We start from the raw sequence: 22,103 nt of genomic DNA, 5'->3' as shown, positions 1-22,103 counted from the left end.
CTGCCTACTTGTGATCTCTGTCAAATAAATAAATAAAATCTTAAAAAAAAAAAAAAAAAAGCTTCCAGGACTAAAAGAATTTGTGTGGGAATGCAAGCTGGTCCAGCCACTCTGGAAAACAGTACACAGCTTCCTCAAAAAGTTGAAAATAGAGCTCCCCTACAGCCCAGCAATGCACTACTAGGGATTTACCCCAAAGAAACAAATGTAGTCATCTAAAGGGGCATCTGCACCCCAATGTTTAGAAGCAATGTTCACAATAACCAAACTATGGAAAGAACCCAGATGTCCATCAACAGATGAATGAATAAAGAAGATGTGGTATATACACACACACACACACACACACACACAGGACTATTACTCAGCCATCAAAAAAAAAAAAAAAAAGAAATCTTGCCATTTGCAAAAACGTGGATGGAGCTAGAGGATATTATGCTAAGCAAAATAAATCAGTAACAGAAAGATAATTATCATATGATCTCACTCCTATGTGGACTTTAAGAAACAAAACAGAGGATCATAGGGGAAGAGAGGAAAAAATAAAACAAGACGAAACCAGAGTTGGAGACAAACTGTATGAGACTCTTAATCATGGGAAACAAACTGAGAGTTGCTGGAAGGGGTTAGGGATGGAGGGATGGGGTAACAGGGTGATGGACATTTAGGAGGGCACATGATATAATGAGCACTGGATATTATATAAGACTGATGAATCACAGATCTGTACCTCTAAAACCAATAATCCATTATATGTTAATTTAAAAATAAATAAAAATAAAAGGAAAAAAAAAAGAAAAAAATTTAAGCCCCAGATAAACAAAACAGAAGATCAGAAGATCTGTTGATCACAATCTGGTTTTACAGGAAATACTAAGGGAAGTTCTTCAGGATGAAAGCAAGTGACACCAGCGAGTAATTCAAATTTATGGAACACAACAAAAAGGCCAATCAAAGCAATTTTGCAGGCAACTGCAAAAGATAGTATAATTGTGTATTTATTCTCCTTTTTTCCTTTCACCGATTTAAAAAGGAACTGTAGGGGCACCTAAGTGGCTCAATCAGTTGGGCATCTGCCTTCCGCTCAGGTCATGATCTCAAGGTCCTGGGATCGAGCCCCGTGTCACGTTCCCTGCTAAACAGGGAATCTACTTCTCTCTCTCCTTCTGATCCTCCTCCCTACTTGTGCTCTCTCAGTCTCAAACAAATAAATAAAATCTTTAAAAAAATAAAAGGGGGTGCCTGGGTGGCTCAGTGGGTTAAAGCCACTGCCTTCGGCTCAGGTCATGATCCCAGCGTCCTGGGATCGAGCCCCGCATGGGGCTCTCTGCTCAGCAGGGAGCCTGCTTCCTCCCTTCTCTCTCTGCCTGCCTCTATGCCTACTTGTGATCTGTCTGTCAAATAAATAAATAAAATCTTAAAAAAAAAAAAAAAGCTACTGTATGAAACAAAATATATCTAACCATATTGTTGGGCTATAACACAGAAATATATTTGATAATGATACCACAAAGGAGATAACAGGAATAGAGTCACAATGGAGTAAGCAAATAACACCAGATAATACCTCAAAAGAAGGGAAGAAATGAGTATGAAAAAGGGAAAATAAGAAGGTTAGTATATCAATCTCTACAAATATATAATTGTTATTCTCCCTTCTGCCAGAATCTTAAAAAAAAAACTAAGATTTTATGAAGTTTTAAATATAACAATATATTGCTGTGTATGTAACACATACAGACCTATGCCTCACAATAATAGCATTAAAAAGGGGATAGAGAATGGACATATCTGGGCATAAAGTTTCTAAATGTCATTGGAACTAAGTCCTAATGAATCTGAAGCAGATTCTGATAAGTTAATATAATACTGTAAGCCCTAAAAATAACTCAAGAATAATAATTTTAAAAATCAGAATAAGAGAAAATTATCTACTTAATACAAAAGGTGGCAATATAAGGAGGACGAAAGGATCAAAACAGACATGAGACATATAAAAAACGTTAAATAGAAATAAATCCAAACATGTGAGTGAACTAAATAATCCAATCAGAGGCATATGTTGTGTTAGACTGCATGAAAAAGAAGATTCAACTGTATGCTGTCTATAGGAGACACACTTGAGGCCCCAAAAGACAAACAGGTTGAAAATTAAAGGACAGATTAAAAAAAAAAAGAAAATTAAAGGACAGATTAAAAAGATTTACTATGCAAACAATCAAAAAAAAGGTAGACTAGCTATAGTAATTATCAAGATGAAACATACCAAAACATAATAAAATGCCTAAGAATAAATTTAACCAAGGAGGTAAAAGACTTGGTACTCTGAAAACTATAAAACACCAATGGAAGAAATTGAAGACAACACAAATGAAAGATATTCTATGCTCATGGATTAGAAGAACCAGTATTGTTAAAATGTCCATACTACCCAAAGCAATCTACAGATTTAATGCAATCCCTATCAAAATACCAGTAACACTTCTCATAGAAATAGAACAAATAATCCTAAAATTTGTATGGAACCACAAAAGACCCCAAATAGCCAAAGTAATCTTGAAAAAGAAGAACAAAACTGGAGGTATCACAAACCCAGATTTCAAGATATACTGCAAAGCTACAATAATCAAAACAGTATGGTACTGGCACCAAAAAAACAAAACAACAACAACAAAAAAACAATACACAGATCAATGGAACAAAATAGAGAGCCCAGAAATAATATAATATTAATAATAAATATAAACTGATTATATGATCAGTTAATGTTTGACAAAGGAAGCAAGAATATGTAATGGGAAAAAGACAGTCTCTTCAATAAATGGGGCTGGGAAAACTGGACAGCTACATGCTGTAAGGGCCTGGTTAGCCAGAGGGAGCCATTTGGTTGTAAACTTAGATTGACCCTGCCCCTCCCAGAGGAACTTACTTGCAAAGCCCAGATACAAGGGCAGGCCAGGCCAGGTGGAGACATCCAATCAGTAGGGCATGCATATATTTACTATGGTGAGTTGAAATTCAGTTGGCCACCCATATTGCTGACCTAGCATGACTGTGCAGTTTTCCCTGTGTATTGCAATCTCATTGGCCACCTGTGTATAAGCCAGGCTCAATCACCTCTATAAAAGTTAGTCTGTGAGGCTGGGAAGGGTCATCGCCTCTTTGTAAGAGACACCCCAATGGTCGGTTTGATTCTCAATGCTTGGCGTGAAATAAAGCTTTGCTTGACCTTCGCTTTGTATCAGTCTCGCTCCTTTGATTACCGACCCTAACACATGCAAAAGAATGAAACTCAACCACTTTCTTACACCTTACACAAACAGTGTATGAAACAGGGGAAGGGGATTAGGAGCATACTAATCACGATGAGCACTGAGTAACATACAACTGCTGAATCACTATATTGTACACCTGAAACGATGTCCATCGTATTATATTGTGTATATGAATATTATATTGTACACCTGAAATGAATATAATACTGTATGTTAACTATACTGGAATTAAAATTTTAAAGTATTTTTTAAAAACATATTAAAATAAACTACTCAAGATAAACAGGAACATTTCACAATGATAACACAGTCAACCCACCAAGAATGCATAACAATTAAAAATCCATATGCAACTAACATCAGAGCCCCCAGTAAAAACTGAAAGGAAAAACTGGAAGAAATGGATGGAGAAATGGACAATTCAACAATAATTAGACTTCAATACTCCATTTTCAAAGAGACAGATACTCTATGAATGATTCTTGGACATTAAAAAAACAGAGCAAGTCAATCACTTTCCTATATGCCAGCAATGAACAACTGGAATCTGAAATTTAAAAAACAATACCATTGACATTAGCACCCCCCCCAAATTAAAACACTCAGGTATAAATGTAACCAAATATGTACAAAATCTATATGAGGCAAACTGTAAGACTCTGATGAAAGAAATAAAAGAGGAACTAATTACCACGTCCATGGTTTGGAAGACTCAATACTGTCAATATGTCAATTCCTCCCAACATGATGTACAGACTCGACACAATTCCAATCACAATCAAAATTCTAAGCAAATTATGTTGCGGGTATTGACAAAGTAATTTTAGAGTTCATAAGGAAGACCCAGAACAGCTCTCACAAAATTAAAGACAAAGTGGGAGACCTGATACTACCTGACTTCATGACTCAATATAAAGCTACAGCAATCAAGACAGGGTAGTATTGGCAAAAGAACACAAAAATAGATCACCATAACATAACAAAGCCCATAAATAGACCCAGATAAATACAGTCAACTAATCTTTGATACAGGAACAAAAGGCAATATAATGGAGCAAAGAGAGTCTTTTTAACAAATGGTGCTGAAACAAGTAGACATCCGCAAGCAAAAAAATGAATCTAGACACTACTTTGACATGCTTCACAAAATTTAACTCAAAATCAATCATAGATGTAAATGCAAGCTGGGAAATTATAAAAACTATAAAACTCATAGATGATAATATAGAAGAAAACCTAGATGACTTTGGATATGATGATGAATTTTTAGGTACAACACCAAACCACAATCCTTGAAAGAAATCAGACTCATTACTCATTAAAAACTTTTGTTCTGTGAAAGACAATGTCAAAAGAATGAAAAGAGAAGCCACAGACTGGGAAACAATATTGGTAAAAGACATCTGATAAAGAACTATAAACCAAAATACATAACCCTTAAAATTCAATGATACAAAAACAAACAATCCAATTAGAAAATGGTCAATAGATGTGAACAAAAGAGATATACATCCGGAAAATAAGAACATGAGAAGATGCTTCACATCGTATTATCATTAGGGAACTGCAAATTAAAACAATGAGATCATCACTACACACCTACTAGAATGGTCAAAATCCCAAACGCTGGCAACACCAAATGCTGCTCAGAGTACAGAGTAACAGGAACTCTCATTCATTACTGAATGATGATGGGAATGCAAAATGGTACAGTCAATTTGGAAGACAGTTTGACAGTGTCTTACAAAACTAAACATACTCTTAGCATACAATCTAGCATTTCCTTAAACCAAAGCCTAATCCAGCGCAAGGCCTTAATTCTTCAATTGTATGAAGGCTGAGAGTGGTGAGGATGCTGCAGAAAAGTGAGACTAGCAGAGGATGGCTCATGAGATTAAAGGGAAAAAGTCATCTCCATAACAAAAGTGTAAAGTGAAGCAGCAAGTTCTGATGCAGAAGGTGCAGCAAATTATCCAGAAAACCTAGCTAAGATAATTAATGAAGGTAGCCACACTAAACAGCAGATTTTCAATGTAGACAAAACAGCTTTATGTTGGAAAAAGATGTTGTCTAGGACTCTCATGGCTAGAAAGAAGTCAACACCTGGCTTCAAAGCTTTAAAGGACAGGCTGACTCTTGTTAGGGACTAATGCAGCTGTTGACTTCAAGTTGAAGTTGATGCTCATTTATCATTCTGAAAATCCTAGAGCCTTCAAGAATTACGCTAAATCTACTCTGCCTGGACTCTGTAAGTGGAAATACAAAGCCTGGATGATAGTACATCTGTTTACAACATGATTTAATAAATACTTGAAGCCCACTGTTAACACCTACTGCTCAGCAAAAAAATATATATATATTCCTTTCAAAACATTACCACTCACTGACATCGCACATGCTCACCCAAGACCCTTAATGAAGATCTACAGTAAGACTAACGCTGTTTTCATGCCTACTAGCACAACACCCATTCTGCAGCCCGTGGATCAAGGAATCATTTGGACCTTCAAGTCTTATTATTAAAGAAATACATTTAGTAAGACTACAGCTGTCATAGACAGAGATTCCTCTGACGGATCTGAGAAAACTAAATTGAAAACCTTCTAGAAAGGATTCATCATTCTAGATGACATTAAGAACATTCATGATTCATGAGAAGAGGTCAAATTATCAACTTTAACAGGAGTTTGAAAGAAGCTGATTCCAACCCTCATGCATGACTGTGACAGTTGAAGACCAGTGGAAGAAATAACTGCAGATGTGATGTAAATAGCGAAAGAACCAGAATTATAAGTAGAGCCTTAAGATGTGACCAAATTGCTACAATCTCATGATAAAACTATAATGGATGAGGAGTTGATTCTTATGCACAGGAAAAGAAAATTCTTGAGATGGAATCTACTCTTTGTGAAGATGCTGTGAAGACTGTTGGAATGACAACAAAGGACTGAAAATATTACTTAACCTTGTAACGGCAAGGGTTTGAGAGGCAGTGGCAGGGTTTGAGAGGGCTGACTTCAGTTTTGTGAAGAACTACTAGTGGTTTAGTTGGTTAAACACTTAACTCTTGATTTAGGCTCAGGTCATGGTCTCAGGGTCATGAGATGCAACTCCACATTGGGCTCTGCACTCAGCAGGCAATCTACTTGAGGTTCCCTCTCCCACTTTCCTTCTGCCCCACCCCCCTCTTCTCTCTTTCCCCCTCTCTCAAAATAAATAAATAAATCTTAAAAAAAAAAAAAGTTCTACTGTGGGTAAAATAAATCAAATAGCATCATATGCTACAGAAAAATCATTCATGAAACCAGCAATCAAAGTCACAAACTTCATTGTCTTATTTTAAGAAATGGCCACACCCATACCAGCCTTCAACAGCCACCACCCCTGATCAGTCAGCAGTTACCAACATCATGGCAAGACTCTCTACCACAAAGATTACAACGTGCTAGAAGCTCAGATGATGGTCAGCATTTTTTAGCAATAAAGCATTTAATTAAGGTGTACACATTGTTGGTTTAGACATAATGCTATTGCACACGTAACAGACTACATTATAATGTAAACATAACTTTTATGTGCACTCAGCAAACAAAAAATTCTTTCACTTGCTTTATTCCAATATTCACTTTATTGTAATGGTCTGGAACCAAATTTGCAATATCTCCAAGGTATGCTTGTACAGCCTGCTCAGTTTTTCTGCTCAAATTTTCTGGGAATCTAAACAATGGTGTCTATTACAAAAATAACAAAAACAAGAGTCCTGGTCCAGCATGCAACAAGTTAGGAAGTCATCACTCCCATTAACAACAACAAGGACAACAACAATAAGGCTGAACAAATTGAAAATCAACAACTCTTCTTACATCCACTAGAGAAATGAAATGAAGGGCAACCACAGTCCCAAAGACTGGGGAAACAGACAAGCAGATATAGAGAATTACTGTTTACTGGAGCCAAATCCAAGGAGCAAATACCACAATGGAAACCAGTACTACAGCAGGAAAACCTAAACTGCAATTGACAACTTGCTAGAAGCTCAGGGTAGACAACCCTGAGATTAAAAAAAAAAGGGGGGGGGGGAATATCAGTCTTAGAGGGGCCACCACACCCATGAGTTTTACCTCCAGGATCTGCACCAGATTCCTACAGATGAGAGAAAAATCTTCTGCTTCTGGCAGGGGGAGGGGAAAAGTAGCCATTTTGAAATATACCTGAGCATTCTGTTCTTACTAAAACCTGCCCTCAAAAGAAACTATTTTACCAGAGCTTAACCCACTTGGGCTTTACCAGAGACTAAGAGACTTAGGGGAAGGGAAATAACCAACTCCAGCTTGCTCTGGCCTTCAACATGAGCATAAAGAAATACCCAACTCCAGCACCCCTTTAGCCTTTCTGTCTCACTTAAGAGAGGACAATGAAAACCCCAGGGAAAATCAAAGCCCAGGGGAAAGACTAATACCTAATAATAGGACTAGAGAACACTCCCCCTGCTCCCCCACCCCATTGCCACCTCCCCTACACACACCATCCTGCATCAATAGGGCTCCTGATAATAATAGGGGAATATAACTAAAGACACATCTCAGACCTTATTTAAGAATAAATCCTTAGAGAAACCGGAAGATAACAGAGGAGACAAAAACAAGGTCATCAGAGGAAATTTTAGCCCCTGGCATAAAGCTACAGCAAATAGTAAATACAATTTTACCTCTAGCCAGATAAATACAAAATTTCACACTAAAGGCCTATTTACTTCAGTTCCTTTCATATCACATTCATTGAATAAATATCTGACTTTGAACAAAAAATTAAAAGGCATACTAAAAGACAAAAACAGTTTGATGGGACAGAGCAAGCTTCAGAACCAGACTCAGATATGGCAGAGATGTTAAAATTTCAGTTTGGAAAGATAAAAAAGTTCTGGAGATGGATGATGGTGGTGGTTACACAACAAACGTGTAATGCCATTTAAAAATGGTTAAAATGGTAAATTTTATGTATATTTTGCCACAATAAAAAAAAAGTCAAGGAGAAAAAAAGAATGAGCTATCAAACTGTAAAAAGACATGGAAGAAACTTAAATGCATATTGCTAAGTGAAAGAAGTCATTCTGAAAAGGCTACAGATTGTATGATCCTAACTACATGATTTTCTGGAAAAGGCAAAAACTATGGAGACAGTAAAAATATCAGTGGTTACCAGGGTTTCAGAGGAAGGGAGAGAAGGGTGAATCGGTACAGCACAGGGGATTTTTAGAGCAGTGAAACTGTCATGTATGATACTGTAATAGTGGATACATGGCATTATGCATTTGTCAAAACCCATAGAATATACCAAGAGTGAACCCTAACATAAACTATGGACTTTAATTAAAAATAATATATCAGTACTGACTTACTAACTGTAACAAATGTGACAGACTAGTGTAAGATGTTAATAACAGGAAAATGGGGGGGAGAGGGGATATATAGGAATTCTGTACTTTCTGCTTAGTTTTTCTATTTAAAAAAAAAAAAAAAAAAAACTGCTCCCGGGGCGCCTGGGTCGCTCAGTGGGTTAAAGCCTCTGCCTTCGGCTCGGGTCATGATTCCAGGGTCCTGGGATCGAGCCCCGCATCGGGCTCTCTGCTCAGCAGGGAGCCTGCTTCCTCCTCTCTCTCTGCCTGCCTCTCTGCCTACTTGTGATCTCTGTCTCTGTCAAATAAATAAATAAAATCTTTTAAAAAAAAAAAAAAAAACTGCTCCCAAGAAGTCTACTTTAAAAAAAGGATAGCCACCTTGACAAAAGACCAACATGGGAAAATAAGATGTGAATGCCACCATAAACACAACAGATGTACAAATATAATAGAACATTTCCCTCCAGAGCTGCAGAATACACATTCCTCTCCAGCCCCCATGGAACATTCTCCAGGACAGACCATATGTTGGGCCATAAAACAGGCTTCAAAATTTTTAAATAATTGAAAACATGCGCACCTGGGTGGCTCAGTCAGTTGGGTGTCTGCCTTCAACTCAGGTTGTGATCCCAGAGCCCTGGGATCAAGTCCCATGTCGGGCTCCCTACTCAGCGGGAAGCCTGCTCCTCCCTCCCCCACACCCCCTCTCTCTCTGTCTGTCTCTGTCAAATAAATAAAAATCTTAAAAAAAAAAAAAGAAAACATGAGAAGTTTTCTTCTCATGTTCTTATTCTGCAAATAAAATGGAATAAAGATGGAATAAAGGCAGAAATTGGTAACAAAAGCAAATTGAACAAATCCACAAATGGGTGGAAATTAAGCAACAGACTCTTAAATAACCAATGGGTCAAAAAAAAAGAACTCATAAAGAGAATTTTCAAATATTTTGAGATGAGAATAAAAATACTACATACCAAAATTATGGATTGCAACTAAAGCAGTGCTGAAAGGGAAATTTATAGCTACAAATGTGTACATTACAAATAGAACAAAGATCTCAATCAATAGCCTACCCACGCACCTTTAACTAAAAAAGAGAACCCAAAACCCAAAGCAACAGAAGGAAGAAAATAAAACTAAAATAGAAATAAATGAAATAGGGATGCTTGGGTGGCTCAGTCAGTTAAGTATCTGGCTTTGGCTCAGGTCATGGTCTGCAGGGTCCTGGGATCAAGTCCCACATGGGGCTCTTTTCTTAGCAGGGAACCCACTTCTCCCTCTGCCTGCCGTTCCCCCGGCTTGTGCATGCTCTCTCTCTCTAAATAAATAAAAATCTTAGGGAAGGAAGAAAGGAAGGAAGGAAGGAAAGAAAGAAAGAAATGAAATGAAATAGAGAATAGTGAAAAATAAATGAAATCAAAAGTTAGGTCTTTGAAATAGTCCCAAAATTAAAAATCCTTTAGCCAGACTCACCAAGAAAAAAAGACGGTACTCCTATTACTTAAAATCAGAAATTAAAGAGGGAACTTCATTACCAATCTTACAGAAATACAAATAATTATAAGGAGATACTATGAAAAACTACATGTTACAAAATTAGATAACTTGGAAGAAATGGACAAACACCTAGAAAACACAAATTATTGAAACTGATCCAAGAAGAAATAGAAAATCTGAAGAGACATATAGCAAGGAAAGAGAGTCAATTAGTAATTAAAATACTTCCCCAAAAGAAAAGCCCAGACTTATATGGTGTAATCTAGCTGACAGTCAAAAATTATTAGTGCCAATCCTTAACAAACAGAAAGGACACTTTAACTCATTTTATGAAGCCAGTATTACCTGGATACTAAGCCAGACAAAAACATCACAAAAAAATACAGACTATTACCTTGGGACTACAGATGCAAAAATTCTTTTATAAAATACTAGTAAATTGTGTGTGTGTGTGTGTGTGTACATATTCCTGTACCCTATCACATACATTTATGTACCATGATGAAGTAAAGCATGCATCCCCAGAATGCATGCTTGGCTTAACAATCTAATATTCATACACCAAATAATAAAATAATTTGACAAAATCTAACACCTTTTCATGATAAACAATACTCCATCAACTAGGAATAGATAGAAATTTCATCAATCTGATAAGGTAAGTTATGAAAAACCAACAACTAACATCCTACTTTCAGTGAAAAAATTGGATGCTTTCCCCCTAAGGTCAGGAATAAGACAAGGATAGCCATTTTTACTAAATCTATTCAACATTATACTTGAAATTCTATCCAAGAAAATTAGAAAAGAAAAAAATAAAAAGCACTCAAATTGGAAAAGAAGAATGAAACTATATGTATTCACATTTGACATGGTCTTATATACAGAAAATTCTACAAACTCCACTAACAATCTATTTGGACTAATAAACGAGTTCAGCAAAATTGCAGGAGTCAAAATGAATGTACAAAAACCAATTGTCTTTTTATACACTTGCAATGAACAATCCAAAAATGAAATTAAAAAATAAATTCTACTTACAATAGCACCAAAAAGAATAAAGAACTTAGAATAATTTAAGGGAAAATAAGTGTCAAACTTATACCTTGTAAAGTACAAAACAGTACTGAATGTGTCTGGAGAGATCTAAATAAATGGAAATATATCCTATGTTCATGGATCAGAAAACCCAGTGTTGCTAAGATGGCAATACTCCCAAACTGATCTATAGATTCAATGTAATTCCTATCAAAATATCAGCTGGCTTCTTTGTTGAAATTGTCAAACTGATCCTAAGATTCATAGAGAAGAGCAAGGCAACCAGAATAACCAAAAAATTTTGAGAAAGAAGAACATAGCTGGAGGACTCACACATCCTCATTTCAAAACTTACTACACAAAGCAATGGTAATCAAAAAAGTGTACCATGACATAAAGCTGGACAGATGGAAAATGGAACTAGGAGTCCAGAAATAAACCCATACATCAATGGTCAACTGACCTTCAACAAGAGTGCTAAGACCATTCAACTGGAAAAAACAGCCTCTTCCACAAATGGTGCTGAGACAACTGAGTAGCAACATACAAAAAAAGTAGCATACATACATACACACAACATACAAAAAAAAGTAGCAATGTACAAAAATAACTCAAAAGTAATCAAAGATCTAAAATGTAAGAGCAAAAGCTATAAAACTCATAAGAGAAAAACATAGGGATAAATCTTTATGACTTCTCATTCAGCAACAGTTTCTAAGATAGGATAAGCAACAACAACAAAAAGATAAATCAGACTTCATCAAAAATAAAAACTTCTCTGCTTCAAAGAACACTATAAAGTATGTGAAAGACAACCTATAGACTGGGAGAAAATATTGCAAATCAGACACCTTATGTGGGAATTTTTAATTTACACTGTGGAAAATATGAAGACTTTATAAAGAATTCTTATAACTCAACAGCAAATAGACAAATGACTGAAATAAAGATGAGTGAAGGACTTGAATAGACGTTTCACCAAAGAAGATATACAAATAGCCAATAAGCACAAGAAAAGATGGTCAATATCATAAGCCATCAGAGAAATGCACAGCAAAACCACAATGAGATACCATGTCACATCCACCAGGATGGCTACAATCAAAAAGTCAGATAATTACGCAGCATCTGGGTCCCTCAGTTGGTTGAGCATCTGCCTTCAGCTCAGGTCATGATCTCTGGGTCCTGGGATGGGGTCCTGCGATTGGCTCTCTGTTCAGTGGGGAGTCTGCTTCTCCCTCTCCTTCTGCCCCTCCCTCCGCCCTGCTGGCATGCTCTCCCTCTGTCTCTCAAATAAATAAATAAAATCTTAAAAAAAAAAAAAAAAAAAAAAGGCAGGGATGCCTGGGTGGCTCAGTTGATTAAGTGTCTGCCTTTGGCTGAGGTCATGATCCCACAGTCCTGAGATGGAGTCCCATATATTATGGTCTATATGCAGATAACTTACAACTTGGAATTTCCAATTCAGACTTCTGCTCTGATCTCCAAAACCAATCTTACAGTCTTAACACTCATCTCAGCCAAACCCATCAACCCCTCCCTCCACTGTTCCCACCATGAACCTGGCCATATCTCAATGCTTGACACAACCATTCAACCAATAATCTAACACCCAGACTCTACCTTGTTGCCTTCATGCGCCATATCTAATCCATTATCAGTATAGTAAAAATGTTTACAGAAATGTTATAAAATGTGAAAAAAAGAAATGTTATAAAATGTTTATAGAAACATTATAAAAAATGTTTATAGAAAAAATATTTTTCTTTTTCTTTTTTTTTTTTTAAGGGAGAACGAGAATGAGCAGGGAGGAGGGGCAGAGGTGGGAAGAAAGAGAGAAGCAGACTCCCTGCTCAGCAAGGATTCTCCACCCCCTCCCCAACACACAGGGCTCAATCCCAGGACCTGGAGATCATGGCCTGGGCCAAAGGCAGACGCTTAAGTGACTGAGCCATCCAGGCACCCCTACCTCCTAAATATTTCTTCAATCAGTCTACTTTTTTCTATATCCACTAACACTTTACTGTTCCAAAATATTATCATCTTTTGCCTGGCAATGCTGCAATGGCTTAATAATTAGCATCCTTGACTTACTGCCACTTCTGACTCCATCCTGCTGTCAAAGCTGTCCTCTACTCTGCTACAAAGTGATCTTTCTGAAACACAAATCTTTTTTTTTTTTTTTTAAGATTTTATTTATTTATTTGACACAGAGAGAGAAACAGTGAGAGAGGGAACACAAGCAGGGGGAGTGGGAGAGGAAGAAGTGGCTTTCCGCAGAGCAGGGAGCCTAATGTGGGGCTTGATCCCATGACCCTGGGATAATGACCTGAGGCAGACACTTAACGACTGAGCCACCCAGGCGCCCCTCTGAAACACAAATCTTACCACTGAAAAGGTTTTAAACATTTTCCAAATTTAACAATTCCATTTAAACAATTCCAAAGCTCCAGAGATAAAGCCTTTATCCATATTAGCCTTTGGTTCCCTGGAAATGCCATGTTCTCTCCAATAGCACCTCTCCATGTGCCTTTCCCTCAACTGGGAGGATTTTCTCTTCTCTGTGTCTAGTTAATTTTTGTCTTCAGATCTTAGCTCTATCAAAACTTCCTCAGGGAAGCTTTCCCCAGCTTCACTAACAAGGTCGGATCCCCTTACGGTATGCTTTCAAAGTATATTAGCACATACCAGTTTTACTTATTTATGTGGCCAACTAAATTCTGTCTGCTTTTTCTTACCTTAACACTAGAAAGGCAGAGATTTTAAAAAAATGTTTTGGTTCACCAAGATTCCTTTGCACCCAGCAGGACACTGTGAATGCCCATGGTGAATGTTCAATGAATTAAGTACCCAATGGAATACTTACCAAGAAAAACAATAACTATTACTCTTTAATGATCAACCGTCTATAGAATTAAGGTCCAAAAGAACTTCCTGTGATGATGGAACTATTGTATATTTGCACTGTCCAATAATGCCACTGGTCAAGTGTGGCTACTGGACACTTAAAACGTGGTTAGTACAACAAAGGCACTGAATTTTTAAATTTTATTTAATCTTAACGAAATACAATGTCAAGAGCCACATGTGGATAGTGATGACTGTGTTGAACAGCACAGGTCTATTAAAAGTCTCTTTACTGTCTTTTCACTTGTACTTTGTTGTATTTTGTTCACTCTGCACAGTTTACATCTTGTCTATGGAGCAGTCCTAGACAATAAACACTAGGCTTGTTTTGGTCCCCACAACGTGCCCTGCACACAACAGAAACTTAATAAGTGTCTGATGATTTGATATTCAAACTGAATAGCAAACCTTTTTTTTTTTCCTCCCTGAAAAGCTAATGAATTAAATGTAGTTATTTTCAAAATGGTCTTCAGGAGCCCACCATAAAACCAGCTCTTTCTCCATTGTGTACTACCTGGTGCTTTCTAGTTTTCCAGACTGGTGCTGCAGCATAAATCTCCTACCTACGGGGCACTCCCCTTCATTGCTACAAACAAGGTTCCGGAGAAGTCAAACAGGTGAGGCGCCTCTGGAGACTAATCATGTAGTGTCCAGAATCCACACTACTCCCTCCAGGAGAGTGCTGCCCTTCAGGCACGCTAATCTCCGGTGTTCCCAACAAGACAGCCCCTGGAGAACTACTCTCTCCCCTCGTACAAACGCTTCCCCTCCGGCAGGGCACGAGGAGCCCCACCTTCTCCCCAAAGCGTCGCTTAACCACACCCACTGGGAATAGGGACGCTAGGAACAGCTGGTGTAATTCAAAAGGCCTGGGACCCACAGAGAGGGTGAAACAAGAGAGGTCTTTGCCATAAACAATGGGAGACTTGGCGTAGTCAGCCAGAGCCTGCGCAGGAGTGGAGACCCAGGACGCGATACGTCCCCTACAAGACTTTACAAGCCCGCCTGTTATTTGCCCGGCACGGTGACCGGCAGCCAGCATGAGGCAGCGGGGCAGAAAGCAGGCTGAGCGCGCAGAGACGCCGCGTCACCCCGCCCGACGGCAGCCCCCATCTCTCCCCCACCCGGCTTACCTTCTCCGGGCCGGTCCGCTGGTCCTCCGAGTAGCGGTGCCTCGGGACCGACGACGGAGGCAAAGGCCCTTCGGGATGCGCCTGCAGCCAGGCCTTGGCCTCCTCGTCTTCCTCGTCGTCCGTACTCTCCGGAGGCTGGCTCTCGTAGTTACTAAAGTCCAAGTCCAGGTACCTCCTCTCTTCTTCCTCCACCTCCTCCACCATCACCACCTCGTCCGAGTCCAGGTTTGCCCGCTCCTCCGCCTCTTCCGTCTCCTCTTCCTCCTCCTCCTCCTCCTCGAGCTCGCCGGGCCATGGTAGGTCTTCAGGCTCCATACTGGTGTCTCGCTCTAGGAGGCAGAGGAGGAGGGGGGAGAGGGGAAAGGGGAAGGAGGGGAGGGGAGGAGAGCTGACTGGCGGTTGCGGCCGCGCGCAGGCGCAAAGACCACCAAGGCCTCGCGCCCCGCCCGGCGCCGCGCGGACTGGGAGGGGCAGGGAGAGAAAGCGCGCGTTGCTAAGGACGCCCCGCGGGAGCGGGCGGGGGAGGGGGCAGAGGTGTGGCGGGGGCCGGCGGGGGAGGGGCGTCGCCCTCGTCACCCGCTGGGATCTTGCTCACAGTACTGAAAGCTCACAATAAACCCCGACTGGGCTCCTCTCGAGGGAGGGGAGAATTTAGTCCTCGACTGCGCCAAGCCAAGACTGAATTTTGCCCATGCACCGAGAGGAGATCAGACCCTAGTACAAACCCATGATAATCAAACTTGCAAACTAAATTTTTAAAGATTGAGTGCCTGCTGGGCGACAGGCCTTATGATGGGCTCTTGAACCTAGCAGTGAAAGATGTCTGGGACAGTAGAGGGGTTAAGACCCAGACGCGTGGTATCAGAAAAAAATAGAAGTTACAAGCCTGACATTGCCACTTAAAGCTGCGTGACCGAGCCTCTATAAAATGATGAGGCCATCACATAGGATGGTTGTGATAATTAAAGCAGATAACCAACGTGAATGACTTGGTGGTAGGTATTATTCATTGATAAACTCATTAAATGTTCACTCATTAAATGAGATGAATATTATTACCATTTCGTATTTGAAGAAATATAATGCTCAGAAAAATAACTCGCCCAAAGTCTCTGAATTACTGCCATCCCAAGTCTTCTGTAGGTCCAGTTAATTGCCCTGGCTCAGAGCTATCAGCTAATAAAAGAAAAAGGACAAGTATTTGTACTGATGGTACATATACATTTTAGGTTAGTCAATGACTTTGAAAATCTTTAGAAACAGATTTCCTATCTCAGGAACTCCTGTAAAATGAATAGCAAATTAAAGAATCTTGAGTTGCTTTGCTATTACCTAAGGAGATAGCCATAATTAGAGGCCAGTGAAATTCTTCACGGTATCTATCCACAATAGCAAAGATAAATTGGCAATGATATCGAACCAGCACCGCTGGGGTCATTTTTAGGGTTATTGCCAAAGATGTATGTCCTATCTGCCAATGACGCAATTCTGGCAAAACTATAAACATAGAATACAGACTGGAGCCCAAAGCCTCAGGGCTCCTAAGAAAACCTCTAAATGGACCATGAGTACATTCAAATATAACTCTTCTTATGACAGTTGAGGCTTTTCCTTGCTGGAGAGCTATGGATGTAATGATAGAAAAAAATTTCTTGATTTTGTATTCCTGACTTGAGAAATCCCAATGCACCTCTCCAGTAACAGGTACACACAATTCAGTGACACTGTTATTAAATAATTCTGTAAACCTTTACCATTTACTTGGAAACTCCACTATCCTTATCATTCACAAATTTCAGGAAAATTAAAGGGAACTAATGGAATTCTAAAACTCATTAGCAAAATTCTCAGAAACTCTCAAATTCCCAAGGCCCAAAGTAGTTCTATTTGTCTTGATAATGATGACATCAATCTATCATAAGACCCACAAGTTATCTCCTTCTGAGTTAATAACAGGCTCCCTTGTGTATTTGCAGTACTAGATCCTACCTTAATACAAACTGATATGACTAATTACTGCAGAGGACCCAAGCTATAACTCTCATTTTATCAACAATAAATCAACAAAATATTTACAAAGCACCCATCTAAGCAGCTTCTGCATGATCTAAAATCTAGAGATTTGATCTTCTGAAAAAGCATCAGAAAAAAATTTCCCTTGATCCTCAATGGAAAATCCTAATCGGGCACTGTTAACAACAAACCAACAGTGAAACTCCAAAGGCATTGATCCTTGGATTCATGTTACTCAACTAAAAATGCATGCATTATTTTTTTCTGGGACACTGAATATCTAATTCATTGGAAGATCTCAAACCAAAGATTCTTAGGAATTATCCAGAAGCTGCAGAATGGGCAGAAATGGATAGCTTATGCCCATTACAACAGAACAAGATTAATTTTCTGGTTCTTCAGCATCCTTTACCCTACCACTAATCTTGCCTATTATGTTTTTGGACAACCTTTATTAACTACAAAATGATTTCTCTATATGATCTCCCTTATCTTCATACTGTTACTTTTGACTCCCAATGCTCTTCTGCCACTTAAGAAAAAACAATTTTTAATATTTTTTTTATTTTTTAATAAACATATAATGTATTATTAGCCCCAGGGGTACAGGTCTATGAATCGCCAGGTTTACAGACTTCACAGCACTCACCATAACACATACCCTCCCCAATGTCTATAACCCCACCACCCTCTCCCCCCCGGCCCCCCACAACCCTCAGTTTATTTTGTGAGATTAAGAGTCTCTTATGGTTTGTCTCCCTCCTGATCCCATCTTGTTTCATTTATTCTTTTCCTACCCCTCAAGCCCCCCATGTTGCATCTCCACTTCCTCATATCAGGGAGATCATATGATAGTTAAGAAAAAAACAATTTTAAAAAAGAAAGAAAGGGGCATGTGGGTGACTCAGTCAGTCAAGTATCTGCCTTCAGCTCAGCTCACAATCCCAGGGTCTTGAATCAAGCCCATGGCTTGGCTGAGCAGAGAGCATGCTTCTCTCTCTCTCTCTCTCTCTCTCTCTGCTGCTCCCTCTGCTTGTGCTCTCTCTCTCAAGTAAATACATAAATTAAATTTTTTTTAAAAAAGGGAAAGAAAAGGAGAGGAAAGGAAAACAATGATCTCCAGTGTGCTTTTCTCAAATCTTAGCTACTGCTCTTAATTTAATAGCTGAAATGTGTAAATCTTTTCAGCAGCTTCCACATTCAAAGTTGACAGTCTGAAAGACAAACCTGATGTCTCCTGACTCTGAGCCCTCCAGAGAATAAATTGGAGTTCTCCTTCAACTACACCATCCTTTACACAAATGGCTATATCCTTGAGTTACACTGATACAGTTCTACATCTTTTCACCCATTCTCCTTAGGAACCGAAACACAAGATGATGTGGAGGACCTGGTAGAGAAAAGGAAATCAATAAGGAACTAACAACAGTATTTCAGATGATGAATGATGGGATGCAGATAATGGCGTGGAGATAGGAGAGGAAAGGTACCTGCAAAAGGTACCTGGAGATCACATCGATAGGACTTGGTGACTGGGTGTGGGGAGGAGAGATAGGAGGAAAGAGGAAGATAAATCCCCCATTTTGGTTTGGACAGCTGAGCTGATGAAGGAAATACAGAAGTAGAAACATGCAGGTCTTTAAGGAAAGGTCATCAGTTCAACTCTTAACATACTGAGTTTCAGTTGCCTGAAAATATCCAGTTAAGGATGTTCAGGTAGCAATTGTAGACACAGGTCTGGGACTTAGGGAAGAGGGAGGTGTGGGTTGGTGACAACAAGCACATAGGTGTTAGAGAAAGTCACAACTCAGTATAAAAGATAAATGGGTCAAGGATGGAACCCTGAATAATAGGCACATTCCAAAAGAGGAAGAGGAGAGCACAGACTGAGAAGAAACTACTAGAGAGATAGGAAGAGAACACAAAGCGGTAATATGGAGTAGGGAAAATCAAATACAGTTGACTCTGAAACAACCAGGTCTGAATGGCACAGATCCATTTATACACAGATTTTTGGGGGTAAATACAAGACAGTACTATAAAAGTATTTTCTTTTCTTTATAATTTTCTTGATAACACTTTTTTTAAAAGATTTTGTTTATTTGTTAGATTGAGAGAGACAGATAGAGAGTGAGCATAAGCAGGGGGAACAGCAGGCAGAGAGAGAAGCAGATTTCCTGGGGAGCAGGGAGCCTGATGCAGACCATCCCAGGAGGCTGAGGTCATGACCTGAGCCGAAGGCAGACCCATAAACAACTGAGCCACCCAGGCATCCCTTGATAACACTTTCTATGCTTCACCTTACTTCAGTGTAAGAACACAATACATGATACACAGAACATACAAAATATGTGTTAATTTTTAAAGATTTTATTAATTTATTTGTCAGAGAGAGAGCACAAGCAGGGGGAGTGGCAGGCAAAGCAGGCAAGGGAGAAGCAGGCTCCCAGCTGAGCAAGGAGCCCAATACGGTACTCGATCCCAGGACACTCAGCCAACTGAGAAACCCAGGTGTCCCCAAAATAAGTGTTAATTGACTAGGTTATCAGTAAAACTACTTCTGATCAACAGTTGGCCATTAGTAGTTAAGTTTTTGAAGAGTCAAGTCATATAAATTTTCAACTGCGTGGTAGGTAGTTCCCCTAATCCCTGCATTGTTCAAGGATCAGCTATAGTTTTAAGATGGAAGAGGCCAAAAGCATCAAATGCAACAGAAAGACAAAATAACTGAAAAGCATCTAATGAAATTGGCATTAAGGAATTATTGGTAACTTGCACAAGAAATTATTTTGCTGGAATGGTGGGAACAGACTCCAGGTGCAACAGTTGGGAAATGATTGGGGGTGAGTAAGGTGAGACATTGAGTGTAGAAAGGAGGATTTTGGTCATGAAAAGAAAAAAAAAAAAAAACAAGAATAAGGTAGTGGCTAGAACAGGAAAGGAACCATGACAAGAGTTTTGTTTTGGTTTTCGATATGGAAGACAATTGAGTTTATTACTATGCCGAGAAGATTGACCCAAAGGAAAGAAAGACATTGAAGCTAGAAAACAAAAAGGTAATTGATAAAAGCAGAGAGGATGACAGGGGATTCAAGTGGAAGGAGTACCCTCAAAAAGTATGACTTTCTCATAGGGAGAGAAAAGACAGATATTAATAAAGATCTTTTACTCAGGCAAGTGGAGCAAGATGTTGACTGAATTCATGTTTCTTGACTTTTAATCATGTTAATCAAAATGTGGTCTGCAGACCATCTTCATTAGAATCACCTGAAGTATATGTTTTATGAAGAATCCCAGCTGCTATCACCCAGAGAATAAGGTTTAGGAAGTTTGGGTTGGTACCCAAGAATCTGATCTTTAAACTAGCTCTTATACCCCTCCCCCCCACCCTCAAGTAATGCAGATACCCTGTAATTGTTGAGAACCATGCCTTTCTTTTCTCTGTGAAGTATCAAGGACAATACAATGCTTCCCAACCAACTACAGAAAATCTTCCCCCTGCCTGCCACCTAGCAGCCAAGACATGGACATGTGGCCTAGTTTGATACCTGTGCATGCTCCCATATGTGACTGACTCTTAAGGGAGTGAAACAGAAAGAATTCAGTACTGTACTTCTCCAAAGCATAGTCTGGGGACTGGTAGCACCACCTGAGAACTTCTTAGAGGTGTGAACTCTCAGGCCCCATTCAGACTTACCAAACCTGTACTTTAACAAGACACCCAGATGGCTCAGAGGCACATTAAAGCCACAAAATGAGAGAAATCTCAAGAGGTTCTTGTCTCCCTGACCTGCAGGGTAAAGAAATGGGGTGCGTTGGGGGACCTGGGTGGCTCAGTCGATTAAGCAGCTAACTCTTGATTTTGGTTCAGTTATGACCTCAGGGTAATGAGATCAAGCCCCATGTCAGGCTCCTCGCTCAGCACGAGTCAGCTTGAGATTCTCTCTCTCCCTCTCTCTCTGCCCTTCTCCCCACTCATGCTCTCTCTCACTCAAATAAAGAAATAAAGAAAAATTTTTTAAATTTTTTTAGAGATTTTATTTATTTATTTGACAGACAAAGATCACAAGTAGGCAGAGAGGCAGGCAGAAGAGGGGGAAGCAGGCTCCCCGCTGAGCAGAGAGCCCGATGCAAGGCTCCATCCCAGGACCCTGGGATCATGACCGGAGCCAAAGGCAGAGGCTTTAACCCACTGAGCCACCCAGGCGCCCCAAGAAATAAAAATTTTTTTAAAAAAGAGAGTTTAGCAGTAGCAACAGACAATGGAGCATGTAGCATGACTTCAGTCGTGGGTTCTGTTCTCCAGTGTTCCTTGGTTCTTGCCTTTCCTGGTCAGCTACTCATATTAATGCAGGTACCACCAAACAATCACAAAATCTCAGCAACTCACAATAAAAAGGGCTGTTTCTTGCTCGTTTACCAGCTGGTTGTCTGGAGATACCGGTTTCAAGCTGCAGTGCATGAGTTGGCTGGGGTGACTTAAGTCCACAAGTCTTCCATTATTTGGGGACCAACCCATTACTCCAAGAATGCTCCTTCCATGAGGGAGGTAGGAAGCTCTCAAAGGTGAGTGGAAACACAAATGCCTCCTAAGGCCACAGTCACACTCTCACTTTCTCCCACACATCACTGCCCAAAGCACACCACATGGCTAAATTCAGCATCCTATCTCTCCTATAGAAGTTGACAGAAGACAGGAAATAAATACCACCCTTTTTTGAAGCCTGGTTTCCAGCTTTCCCACTGGTTCTATGAATCTCACAATATCCTTCTAGTAGGTTCCTTTTCTGCTGAAGTTAGCCAGCATCAGCATCTGTTGCTTGAAAACAAAACCTGTCACTG

The 22,103-nt window shown here is 39.5% G+C and overlaps 1 protein-coding gene across 1 annotated transcript in view; it reads right to left on the bottom strand.

Annotated features, from left to right (window-relative positions):
* ALMS1 (ALMS1 centrosome and basal body associated protein) overlaps positions 1 to 15,568 on the bottom strand; it is a 202,301-nt gene extending 186,733 nt beyond the window's left edge. The window contains exon 1 of the mRNA XM_080813640.1: positions 15,249 to 15,568. Coding sequence (XP_080669766.1) covers positions 15,249 to 15,563 — 315 coding nt within the window. The 5' untranslated portion in view covers positions 15,564 to 15,568. The remainder of the gene's footprint in view (positions 1 to 15,248) is intronic.
* Positions 15,569 to 22,103: the final 6,535 nt, after the last annotated feature.

The sequence above is a fragment of the Martes martes genome (assembly GCF_963455335.1).
Source record: "Martes martes genome assembly, chromosome: 9".
Lineage (NCBI taxonomy): Eukaryota > Metazoa > Chordata > Mammalia > Carnivora > Mustelidae > Martes > Martes martes.
The sequence above is the reverse complement of the archived record's forward strand: the minus strand, read 5'-3'. Positions and strand labels throughout refer to the sequence as shown.